General features: G+C 40.9%; 1 protein-coding gene across 6 annotated transcripts in view; it reads left to right on the top strand.

Moving 5' to 3' along the window:
- The window catches only part of LOC115224740 (protein retinal degeneration B), a 143799-nt gene that overhangs the window by 83353 nt on the left and 47027 nt on the right, over positions 1 to 13419 (top strand). For 4 of the 6 annotated variants that reach the window (XM_036513577.1, XM_036513576.1, XM_036513574.1 and 1 more), the window contains exons 6-7: positions 874 to 1218; positions 7220 to 7264. In XM_036513577.1, coding sequence (XP_036369470.1) covers positions 874 to 1218; positions 7220 to 7264 — 390 coding nt within the window. The remainder of the gene's footprint in view (positions 1 to 873; positions 1219 to 7219; positions 7265 to 13419) is intronic. The other 2 variants (XM_036513578.1, XM_036513575.1) reach the window with 1 other exon arrangement.

Raw genomic sequence — 13419 nt, 5'->3', positions numbered from 1 at the left:
TGACGTCTATTGAGGTGAAAACATTCTGTGCCGTATGAATATGTCCCGCGTTTAAGAAACAGATTGGGTTTATTTACATTTGTGAAGAAAACGATACCCTTCCCCCCACCCCTAACCCTAACTAACCCTAACCCTAAAACAGATTGAAATGCAATAGATCGATACTAGGGTCGTAATTATGGGTGACAATTTCATATGACACCGCTAGAAAAAACTGCCGTTCAAACCGAAAAGATCCCAATTAGCTGGATGCTGAAACCTTCATATTTTTATTATTGGACAAGCTTTTTCACCCTTCAACATTTAAACTGGCCAAATCCAGTCTAAATATTCTGTCTGTTTTATATTTAAATTGGCCAGATCCAGCCTCTTACACCTACTCTACAATGTCATTGTGTGAAGGCACATGGCTCAGTGGTTAGAGTGTCAGTGGTAGAAATGTCATTACATTTCAGTTGTTGTAGCTCCAGCCTTCTTCTGGTATGTTGTGTTGAACCTGGTTGTTGTATCGGAATTTCAAACCTGATTCTGTATTTGATTCACAGAGGTACACTGTTTTCATTCTGCTCTCTGAAACAAAAACAAAGAAAAAGAAAAAGGGGCCACGAAAGGCAAAGAGTGGAACAAGAACAGTGTACACCCGTGGATCAAATAAGGGGTCAGGTTCAGAATTTTGACACAACAACTGAGTTCAACACAAGATACCTGAAAAAGGCTGGAGCATACAACAGATGAAATGTAGTGAAAGTAACCATCAAGATGAGGATACTAGTTCAACTAATATAAACAGTATCCATAATATAAATTTCTTGTTTCACAAATATAGCATTGAAAAATTATAAAACACAGCCTTTTTGTTTTTTTAACTCAAAGGTTTACGAAAAACTATGCTTCGTGCTCACCGCCAAGCCTGGTGTTGGCAAGATGAATATTATGGGTTATCCTTGGAAGATATTCGTCACCTGGAAAGAGAGACACAAGCTGCACTGGCTGAGAAAATGGCCAATGCTAATGATAACGTTGAACCAATTGACAGCAAGAAACTGACCATGCCTAAAACCAGCACAACAGATATACCTCTGACCGCATCTCATTCTTCTGATGCCATTCACAGTTGTCTTTCAAAGACATCACCATACGCTAGTATTCCAGACCATCTGTCAAATACAGACACATTGACCTCAACTCACTCTTTTGGATCTAAAAAGTCTGTTGCAGGTAAGTTTGAATCATAAATCCAACTTTCTCTTTGGAATGTAATGGGCTGTTTTTATTCTCAGATACCACACAAGGTTGTATAACTAAGATCACTGTGTTATAATGCTAAGCTGTAACAATAGGATATAACACTGAAATATCATACTGGGTTTATAACACTGGGATGTAACACTTGGGTATAATATGTAACGTTGAGGTGTAACACTGGAATATAACACTGTGTTATAATATTGAGATATAGCTCTGAAAAAATACTGGGATATAACACTTTCGTCTCAAATCTTGTCTTTCTGTCGCTTAAATCTCTACCTCATCTTTCCCAGTGCGCGGTGTTGTTTTCTCCCTCTGTTATCACTATGTCTCTCTCTCTCTCTCTCTCTCTGTATATTTCTCTCGGTTCCACAGGCCTAGCCAATATGCTCGGCCTCCTACTCACACATCTGCACCCCCTCCCCTATAAAACCCAATGCAGGAGGCTGACCGTTCCTTACTATTCTTTTTCTCCTGGCTGTAACACACGAAACACGAACCTCAGGATGAAAAATATCAGCTAAGAAATATTTAAGTTTCCGACCTGTTTCCTCCTTTCATTGTTTTTTGCAAGTATTATCACCATCAAGCATTATTGTTTCCCCTTTTATTATCGTTGTCTTTCGTCTCAAATGCTAGCTGAAGCATTTCTCCACAACATGTAAACTTTCACTCATAGAAACTTATTCACACGACCGCAAAGCATTTCGTCTCAAATCTTGTCTTTCTGTCGCTTAAATCTCAACCTCATCTTTCCCAGTCTCTACCTCATCTTTCCCAGTGCGCGGTACGCCCGCCCTCCCGCCCCTCCACCTGTACCGGAAGTCCTTATCTCACCTTGTCTTCCTTTGCTTTTCTTCCATGAACACCTAAAGGCCTTAAGCCAATACCACCCCTACTATATAAGGTGGTGACCATACGGCGCAAAACATGATAGTGTGGTGTAGCAGGTTGAACTTAAGATCATTGCTTTGCTTATGAATTCTGCCAAATGCGAGCTTTCTTCTTTTCAGGTACATGACGCCACTGCTCCCCATCCCTGGGCCTCTAGGGCCCATACCTTCCACACCCTCAGGGTGGGCACCCTCAACGTTGGCACACTGAAAGGTAGGTCTGGCGAGATAGTCGAGATGCTTGAACGGAGATGTGTTGATGTATGTTGCATGCAAGAAATAAGGTGGAGAGGAGGATCTGCTAGGTTCCTCACAGGCAAGGAACACTGGTACAAGATTTTCTGGGCAGGGTTGGTGGCGTGGGTATACTTATCGCTGAGAAATGGATAGATAAAGTAATTGAGGTAATCAGAGTAAGTGACAGAATACTTAAGATTAGAATAGTGCTTCATCATAGATTAGCAACCATTATATCGGCCTATGCCCCTCAGCCAGGGCTACCCGATGGACAGAAAGACAGTTTCTATGACACCCTACTGCAGACCACCTCATTGACGAACGACAGGGACCTTCTCTTTGTGGCTGGTGATTTCAATAGGCATGTTGGACGACATGCTGGGGGTTTCCATGGTGTACATGGAGGCTACAGTTATGGTTCCCGCAACGAGGAGGGAACCAGGCTGCTGGAGTTCTGCGATGCGAATAGTCTTATGGTTTGCAACACTAACTTCAGGAAACCGACAAGCCACCTGGTCACCTACCGATCGGGCCGGCATACTAGCCAAATCGACTACATCCTTGCCAGAAAAAGGGAAAGATGGCTGCTTATAAATGCCAAAACCTTCCCAGGCGAAGAATGCACCCCACAACATAGACTGGTAGTTAGTGACTTTAAGATCAGGACTAAGAGGGCGACTAGAAGACGACCAACATGGAGAAGAAGGGTGTGGAAGCTTAAAGACCCTGCGAATGGACAGAGATTTAGAGACATGTTACTTGAACCCTTTGACGAAATGGAAGGGGTTATAGCTACGCATGGGATAGAAGACAACTGGACGCTTCTGAGGGACAACCTGCTGAAAGCCACTGACCAGATTTGTGGCTGGTGCAAAGTCCCCTTAAGACCCAAAATAACGTGGTGGTGGAACAATATTGTTGACAGGGCTATTAGAGAAAAGAGACAGGCTTTGAAGGCCTGGAAGAACGGTGGTAGCAGGGAAGTGTATCAGACTGCCAGAAGGGAAGCTAGGAGACAGGTCTATCTAGCCAGAGGGGAAACAGATAAGAAAAAAATTGCCAATGTCCTGCGCCGTGAGGATGAAAGACTTGAGGTATTTCGTGTTGCAAGACAGTGTGTGAGAGAGAATCGTGATGTGGTAGTAGAGAAATGTGTTCGCAAGGATGACGGTTCACTTGCGCTAAATGAGGATGCAAAGAGAGAGGCTTGGAGACGCCACTATGAAAGGTTGCTGAATGAAGAAAATTAATGGGATAAAGAGGGTCTGCCGAATGTCGACCCAACAGAGGGACCGGCAATCTGAGTTAACAGGTCCTTAGTAGTTAAGGCAATTACAAGCATGAAAACAGGGAAAGCCCCAGGCCCATCAGGAATTACTGCAGAGATGCTCAAAATATCTGGTAGTGTCGGCTATAGCATAGTCACCCGTATAGTTAACCAGGTGATACACGAAGGAGTCATACCCAATGACTGGTGTAGCAGCATAATAGTCAACTGCTACAAAGGTAAAGGTGACGCCCTAGATACAAATAACTACAGGGGCATCAAGCTGCTGGATCAGGTAATGAAGGTTACAGAGAGGGTTATAGCCCAATTAATTAGAGAGAGAGTTAGCTTAGATGAGATGTAGTTTGGGTTTGTGCCAGGGAAAAGTACTACTGATGCTATATTCCTGGTAAGACAGCTGCAGGAGAAATACCTAGCCAAAGATAAGCCCCTGTACCTGGCTTTTGTTGACATGGAGAAAGCCTTTGACAGGGTCCCCCGATCCCTTATCTGGTGGTCAATGAGGAAACTAGGGATAGACGAATGGTTAGTGAGAGCTGTGCGAGCCATGTACAGAGACGCTGCTAGTAAGGTGAGGGTTGGCAACAAGTACAGTGAAGAATTCCACCAAGGTTAAGTCCTCAGTCCCCTCCTATTTATCATAGTCCTCCAAGCAATAACGGAGGAATTCAAGACAGGATGCCCCTGGGAGCTCCTCTATGCTGATGACCTTGCTCTAATTGCTGAGTCACTATCAGAACTGGAGGAGAAGTTTCAGGTGTGGAAACAAGGATTAGAATCAAAGGGCCTTAGGATCAACCTAGCCAAAACTAAAGTCCTAATAAGTAGGAAGGTGGACCAATCACAAACGACTTCAGGTAGATGGCCCTGCTCTATCTGTAAAAAAGGTGTAGGTAGAAACTCTATAAGGTGCACCAAGTGTAAGCTATGGACACATAAGAGGTGCAGCAATGTCAAAGGAAGGCTAACTAGGAAAATAGTTTTTGTCTGTGGCAGATGCTCAGGAGCAATAAACACTGAAAATGCTCTGAGACCAACTTCTGTCACTTTCCAGGGAGAAAAACTAGAAATAGTTGATAGCTTCCACTACCTAGGTGACCAAGTCAGTAGCGGGGGTGGGTGTGCTGAAAGTGTAACGACTAGAGTAAGAATAGCCTGGGCAAAGTTTAGAGAGCTCTTACCCCTGCTGGTGACAAAAGGCCTCTCGCTCAGAGTAAAAGGCAGACTGTATGATGCATGTGTACATACAGCCATGCTACATGGTAGTGAAACATGGGCCGTGACTGCTGAGGATATGCGTAAGCTCGCAAGAAATGAAGCCAGTATGCTCCGATGGATGTGTAATGTCAGTGTTCATAATCGACAGAGTGTAAGTACCTTGAGAGAAAAGTTGAACCTAAGAAGCATCAGTTGTGGTGTGCAAGAGAGACGGCTGCGCTGGTATGGTCATGTGACGAGAATGGCTCAAGATAGTTGTGTGCAAAAGTGCTACACCCTAGCAGTTGAGGGAACCTGTGGAAGAGGTAGACCCAGGAAAACCTGGGACGAGGTGGTGAAGCATGACCTTCGAACTTTAGGTCTCACCAAGGAAATGACTAGAGACTGAGACCTATGGAAGTATGCTGTGCGTGAGAAGACCCGGCAAGACTAGTGAGGCCATAACCCGTGGCCCCTACCTGGGACGTAGTCAGTCCACCTGTGCATACCTTCCTTCTTGTGACACTAGTGAAGACCTGTTGAGGCAAGTGAAAATCAAAATCAAACCAAATCAAAATAGATGAACATCAATGGAATTTGTATCTTTGTGGTACCAGTGCCGGTGGCACATAAGAAAACCATCCGAACGTGGCTGTAGCCAGTACTGTATCGACTGGCCTCCGTGCTGTGGGCACGTAACAAACACCATCCGATCGTGGCCGTTCGCCAGCCTCGGCTGGCACCTGTGTCGGTGGCACATAAAAAACACCATCCGAGCGTGGCCGTCTGCCAGCCTCGTCTGGCACCTGTGTCGGTGGCACATAAAAAACACCATCTGAGCGTGGCCGTTCGGCAGCCTCGTCTGGCACCTGTGTCGGTAGCACATAAAATCACCCACTACACTCTCGGAGTGGTTGGCGTTAGGAAGGGCATCCAGCTGTAGAAACACTGCCAGATCTGACTGGCCTAGTGCAGCCTTCGGGCTCCCCAGACCCCAGTTGAACCGTCCAACCCATGCTAGCATGGAAAGCGGACGTTAAACAATGATGATGATATAGCGTGGAAATGTAACAGAGATGTATAACACTGGGATACAATACTGGGTTATAATAATGAGATATAACGCTGGGATATGACACTGAGATATAACAGAGAGATATAAGATTGAGATATAACATAGATAATACTGGGATACAATGTTTGGTTATAATAACACTGAGGTATAATACTGTGATAGCTCATGAGGATATAACACTGAGACACTGGATATAACATTGGTTTATAATAATTGGCTTATATTGTGAGATATAGGAAATGGACAATTTGGAATAGCTGGTTGAATACTGGCAATTTGGCACAGCTGACTGAACATTCAACTTGTTTTAATGACAGTATGTTTTGGCATTGGAAGTAGTTCGCACACATACATGCACATGTAGAAATAGTCACATACAAAGAGAGCGAGAGAGAAAAAGAGAGTATACACATACATACGCAGTTAACTAGATGCTCACACACAGAAAAGAAAGAGAGAGAGCTGAGATGCAAGAATGAGAGAAACATTACGACATCCGATGTCAAATAGGTCAGCTTCAAATCAGTGGCACCAAACAGGTAGTGCCAAATAGACAGTGTCAAAACAGCTGTGCCAAATTGTCTCGATACCCTGGGATATAATATTAGGATATAACTCTATGACTCTATATAATACGAGGAGGATAATCCACTGGGTTATAATGCAGAGATAACACTGGGATATCACATTGCAACACTTGTTATACACACACCTCCTTATGCATTTATCTCTTTATACACTTACCTCTTTATACATCTACTGTTTTATACACATCTTTATGCACTCACCTCTTAATGTGGTCACCTCTTCATGCACTTATCTCTTTAGATACTCTCCTCTTTTTACACCTATATCTTTATGCACCAACATCTTTATGCACCCACTGCTTCATACACCCAGCTCTTTATACACTTACATCTTTATATATATATATCCACTTCTTTTTCTTTCATAATCCCTCCTGTATCTTCTCACCCTGATTCTACATTCAACACAAGTAGAAACCTTCCTTCCCAGAACTGCCTCCCTCTACAGCTTCCTAACTGTATCAAGGCCTGCAGAAGTCTAAGCTGAACTCCAACCACATTAACTTCACTGACCAGAGAGGATCTGTAAGAGCTCTAGCTCTGGACACTCTTCTTTTTCTTAACTCAACGATTTCTTATTATTTTAATCACACTATTCAGCAGCAAACTATTTTTTATTCACATTTCATTTTTTAAAAAAATTGCTCTCTTTTTGTTCTGTATTGTGTTTATTGTAAACAATTGCTTGTTTTAGATCAGGAAAACCAGTCAACTGATTCCACACATGAAATCCAAAGGGGTTTGTATATAGCCTAGCCATGAAGCTTTTGCAGTTTTTTTTTAGAATGTAGTTTTGCTGTGGCACATGCTCTCAAACTTGCCATCATATGCAGAATTTAACATTTCCTGGCTTTTTAAAAAGTTTTTTAGTATACATACACGCACACACACATATTTATGTATATATATATATATATATATATATATATATATATAGGATGATGATGATATATGTATGATATACATATATATATATATATGATATATGATATATATGATATATGATATATATATTATATATGATATATGTATGATATACATATATATATATATATGATATATGATATATATATTATATATGATATATATATTATATATACATATTATATATATCATTTGACCATTATTAGATGGCATTTTGTGAAGAAGGAATGGATATTGAACACAATGCTTCCATATTATCAGTTATTGCTACAATAGTCTGATATTTCCAAACTGTTGACTTCATCTTTCCAATTTCTGTCTTCCACATAGCATTTTCTGCAGTATTGTCTCCCATTGTCTTCAGTTATTTTATACAGATATACACACATATACATACATGTGTGGATGTAGATACACACAAAGGTGGACACACACACGCGTGTGTACGAAAGGTTTCTTTGAGCTTCTGTTAACTAAATCTTCTCAAAAGGCTTTGGTCATCCCAAAACTGATCTAATTGCTTGCCAAACCCTATGCTTTTGGGTTCGAGTGGGATTGAACCTGATGCCAAACGGTTTGGAAGTAAGCATCTTAACTGCACCACCATACCTGGATCTATACATCTGTACATACATGCACTCATAAACATGTACAGGGAAGCTGTTTATGCCTGCTTCCCTGAGCTGGCATGGTGTACAGAGTCTGCATGCTTTCTCTATGCAAACCAGCAGGGCTTTTCTCAGAGTACCCTAATTTTTGCACAGTGAATGTACTGCCTCCTTGGACTCTCAGCGAAGTGTGCCCTCAGAAGAGCAGTGCATGCCACAATGGCCAGGAAATTAATATAGACCTCGGTCATCTGGTACTTACAGCATGCCCATTGCTAAGGGGGTGCACTGGATGACACTGCCCCCTCACTATCCAACTATTCAATGGTACACCCTCAGATTTACGGTAATACACTTATTTCAAAGCTCCACTTTAGCATTATTACAAATTAGTGCCTGTCCTGAATATTCTGAAGTACCCCTCTTAGGTACCAAAGTCTGGCAACAGGCCTGACAAACAGCGACAGTTTACATCTACCAAATCCATTCATAAAGCTTTAGTTGGCCTGAGACTATAGTAGAAGACAATTACCCAAAGACATCGCACGATGGGACTGAACCCCAGAACCATGTGGTTAGAAAGCAAGCTTCTTAACCACACAGCATCTGTGTGTAGATAACTATTTCTTTACTGCCCACAAGGGGCTAAACACAGAGAGGGCAAACAAGGACAGACAAAGGGATTAAGTCGAATATATTGACCCCAGTGTGTAACTGGTACTTATTTAATCACCCCCGAAATGATGAATGGTAAAGTCGACCTTGGCGGAATTTGAACTCAGAACGTAACGGCAGACGAAATATGGCTACACATTTCGCCCGGCGCGCTAACATTTCTGCCAGCTCGCCGCCTTATTTGTGTGTAGATAACGTTAATGAAGACAACCAAAAAATACACCATCTGAAATGTTATGTGGTATATAAAATGTGGAAGATGAAGTTGAAAGTGGAGAAATTTCAAGCTACACAGTGCTTCTTCATCTTAAGGATATTTAAAAGCTGCTCTGCACACAATGTATGATTTGACTGCATATATTTGCATGTTAAGTAGCACACACTGAGGCACCACAGCTGTTCCAGTTTTTTATTCTGCTCATTTTTTTTTCCTTACCCCTGGATGTTAGAAAAACAATGACAATTTCTCTGTTATCTGCAATCTTTTCCCCAACTATGGCTATCTTGTATTTTAACTGTGGAAATTAAAATTAGAAAATAAAATACAATAAAAACCATTTGCTTTTACATTACTGCCTCAAGTCCTAGGACTCAATAAAAGCTGGTTATCCGGTTTTCAAGGTGTAAAAGTGACCACAATCACAACATTCCTCCTGAATGGGATGCTAGTCCATCATAGGGTTAACTTCTCAGCTATTACTGGAACCCATTTACAGCTGAGTGAACTGGAGTAACATGAAATGAAGTGTTTTCTTCAAGAATACAATACGCCACCTAGTTCAAGAATTGAAACCACAATCTAGAAGTCATGATCGCAATATCCTAACCATTAGCTGAGTGGACTGGAGCAATATGAAATGAAGTGTTTTGCTCAATAACACAATGCACTGCCCAGTCCAGGAATTGAAACCACAATCTAGAAGTCATGAGTGCAACATCCTAACTACTAGGTCACATGTCTTCACAACAAAAATCATATCAAATATAAAACATATGAATGGATAGGAAGGTCTCATTTCCCGGTTTTGATATTAAAAATGATTGTGGTATTTTCTTTCATTATGTGAAATGTCCTTATATGAAACCATTTATCCTAAAGTTGTGTATATCTCTTAAATGACAGTTTTCTTTTTAATTTCTGCAGTTAAAATACTCTTATGCCAAGATGAATTTTAAAATGCTAAAATGTATAATTAAAATACTGTTTATGCCAAAAAGAACCTAGAACCTTTGGGAGATGTGAAATAATTTGTTTTTAATGGTGGAGCTCATTGTAGGTACTGCTACAAATAACCATTTCTGCTACAGGCACAAAGCTTGAAATTTTGGTGGTAGATGGCTAGTCAACTGGCATTTATTTCATTGACCTTGAAAGGACGAAGGGCAAAGTCGATCTCTGTAGAATTTGAACTCCAAACATAAAGCCAGAAGGAATGCTGCTAAATATTTTGTGTGCCGCACTAACAATTCTTATTTCTTTATCGCCCACAAGGGGCTAAACAGAGGGGATAAACAAGGGTTAAGAAACTCTTTGAATAGAAAAAGTCAATGGCTGCTCCTTCTAGCCAAAAGGTCTTTGACCTGTTATTTCCTGCCATTATTTATTGCTTTATCTACTTCGAGTTCCATCATTAATAATGAATTATATTATTTTTTTTTTTTCTTCACCGAGACAAGAGACTATCTAAACTGAGTTGTTTATCCTGTTGTGTAATAGTTATAATTGTTCAGTAACACAGCTTTCAGTTTGATTAGCTCATTCAACACCAGTCCACCTGAAAACACTTCTAGCAAAGTTTGTTCATAGAGTATATTTTTTTCATGCCAGTATGGGTTAGATGGGGAATTATTTGAGGCAGGATTTTACTGCCAGATGCTCTTCTAACAGGCTTTTTTTAAATGAGGGAATTTTTTTAATATTTCACCAGTCTTTGAAAGTGTAATGGCACCACAGCTGTTCCAGTTTTTTATTCTGCTCATTTGTAATGGCATCAAGGAATGTAAGCATCATGTCATGCTTTTGTTTAGACAATATCCAGAAAAACCATAGGATTTACACATGCGCACACGCACACACACACTCATGCACGCACACATCATCATCATCATCATCATCGTTTAACATCCGCTTTCCATGCTGGCATGGGTTGGACGATTTTGACTGAGGGCTGGCAAACCAGATGGCTGCACCAAGCTCCAATGTTGATCTGGCAGAGTTTCTACAGCTGGATAACCTTCCTAACGCCAACCACTCCGAGAGTGTAGTGGGTGCTTTTTACATGCCACCGGCACGGGGGCCAGTCAGGCGGTACTGGCAATGACCTCACTCGAATCTTTTACACATGCCACCAGCACAGGTGCCAGTGAAGCGACGTTGGTAATGATCACGCTTGAATGGTGTCCTATTATGTGCCACGGGTACAGAAGCCAGTTGACTGCTCTGGCAACAATCACACTATAGATACAAACACATACATATGTATAGATACAAACACATACACACACACACACACACAAAAACACTTGTTAACAGTTGGCTTCCACACAGTTTCCATCTACCAAATCCACTCGCAAAGCTTTGGTCAACCCAGGGCTAGAGTAGTAGATACTTGCCCAAGTTGCTGCACTGTGAGATTGCACCTCAAATTATGCAGTTGTGAAATAAACCTCTTTGTGAGTCAATAGTGTCTGCACTTACATACTGAAATTCAGTTTTAAATCTTCGGCTGAAATATCATTATTTCACAAAATATGAGATTTTATTCATCATCATCATCATCGTTTAACGTCTGCTTTCCATGCTAGCATGGATTGGACGATTTTGACTGAGGGCTGGTGAACCAGATGGTTGCACCAGGCTCCAATCTTGATTTGGCAGAGTTTCTACAGCTGGATGCTCTTCCTAACGCCAACCACTCCGAGAGTGTAGTGGGTGCTTTTTATGTGCCACGAGCATGGGGGCCAGTCAGGCGGTACTGGCAATGACCTCGCTCGAATCCTTTTACACGTGCCACCAGCACAGGTGCCAGTAAGGTGACTTTGGCAACGATCACGCTCGAATGGTACCCTTTTACGTGCCACTGACACGGAAGCCAGTTGGCTGCTCTGGCAATGATCATGCTCGGATGGTGCTCTTGGCACCCTACTAGCACGGGCACAAGTGCCATGATTATGTGGGACATTGAAACAATCATATTCATGTCAGAAATATCATCACAGAAGGGTTTATAAATAACAGATTTTTTATTTAAGCACAAGGCCAGCAATTTGTTGGTAAGAATGTAGCCAATTAAATCAACTGCAGTATTTGACTGGTATTTCATTTTGTTAACCCCCCAGAAGGATGAATGGCAAAAATCAACCTTTGTGGGATCTGAACTAAGAATGAAGACACAGACTCAGGATCAGGAGGTGCAAGCACATCTCCTAAAATTTTTTTGTTGGGATACATTCTACCAGTATACTCTCTCTCTCTCTTTTACTTGTTTCAGTCATTTGATTGCGGCCATGCTGGAGCACCGTCTTTAGTCGAGCAGATCGACCCCAGGACTTATTCTTTGTAAGCCCAGTACTTATTGTATCGGTCTCTTTTGCCGAACCGCTAAGTGACGGGGACATAAACACACTAGCATCGGTTGTCAAGCAATGCTAGGGGGACAAACACAGACACACAAACATATACATACATACATATATATATATACATATATATGACAGGCTTCTTTCAGTTTCCGTCTACCAAATCCACTCACAAGGCATTGGTTGGCCAGGGGCTATAGCAAAAGACACTTGCCCAAGATGCCATGCAGTGGGACTGAACCTGGAACCATGTGGTTGGTAAGCAAGCTACTTACCACACAGCCACTCCTGCGCCTTTTCAACAACACCAAAACTTTAACAACAATAATACGAAGTTTAAAATTTTTTAGTTATCTAGAAATTATGTTAAAAACTGCCGTTCAAACCGAAAAAATCCAAATTTATAAATAGGAGGCCAGACAAGGCTAGAGTTGCGCTTGTTTGGCCAGAAGTAATCAGGCCTGAGTGAGATTCTATGTTGAAAACAAAACATTTAAGAACGCACAACACTGGAAGTAAATATATGAGTTAGTCTGTCTGTTCTTAAATGACTAAAATGACTTTTCTTTGATATAGTTTAGTTTGTTTGCTTATCCAGCAGGACAAATATATTGGTTTACTAACATAGGTTGTAATTTCTGTGGTTTAAATATAACATAACTAAATACTAATTTCTGCACAGGTTAGCTTTTCCTAAAAATATACTGGTTTTTTTTTGTTCGTTTGTTTGTTTGTTTTTCTTGAATTGTGTGCTAATTGAGTTTTAATCTAATTTCTGCTTTAATTTGCCAAATAAAAAAAAACTTTGGATAACACAGTTTTCAATTTTTGCTGTTAAAATACCAAATAATTCGTTATTAGTTTTTATACAGGTTAAATACTTTGCAGTTGTTGTTGCTGTTGTTATTGTTGTTGTTGTCATCAATATTATTGTTGTTAAAGTTTTGGTGTTGTTGAAAAATGACTTACTATAGCCATAATTATTATAAGAGGCATGTGGAACCTTGCACTTTAGATTAAAGTAGGGGTGTATGTGCTTCTGTATTTTAAGTATGTATATGTGTCTATGTTTGTTTACAGGTATGAGTATATATATATATATATATAT

The sequence above is a fragment of the Octopus sinensis genome, linkage group LG26 (assembly GCF_006345805.1).
Source record: "Octopus sinensis linkage group LG26, ASM634580v1, whole genome shotgun sequence".
Taxonomy (NCBI): Eukaryota; Metazoa; Mollusca; class Cephalopoda; order Octopoda; family Octopodidae; genus Octopus; species Octopus sinensis.
This window is presented reverse-complemented; position numbering and strand designations above follow the sequence as displayed.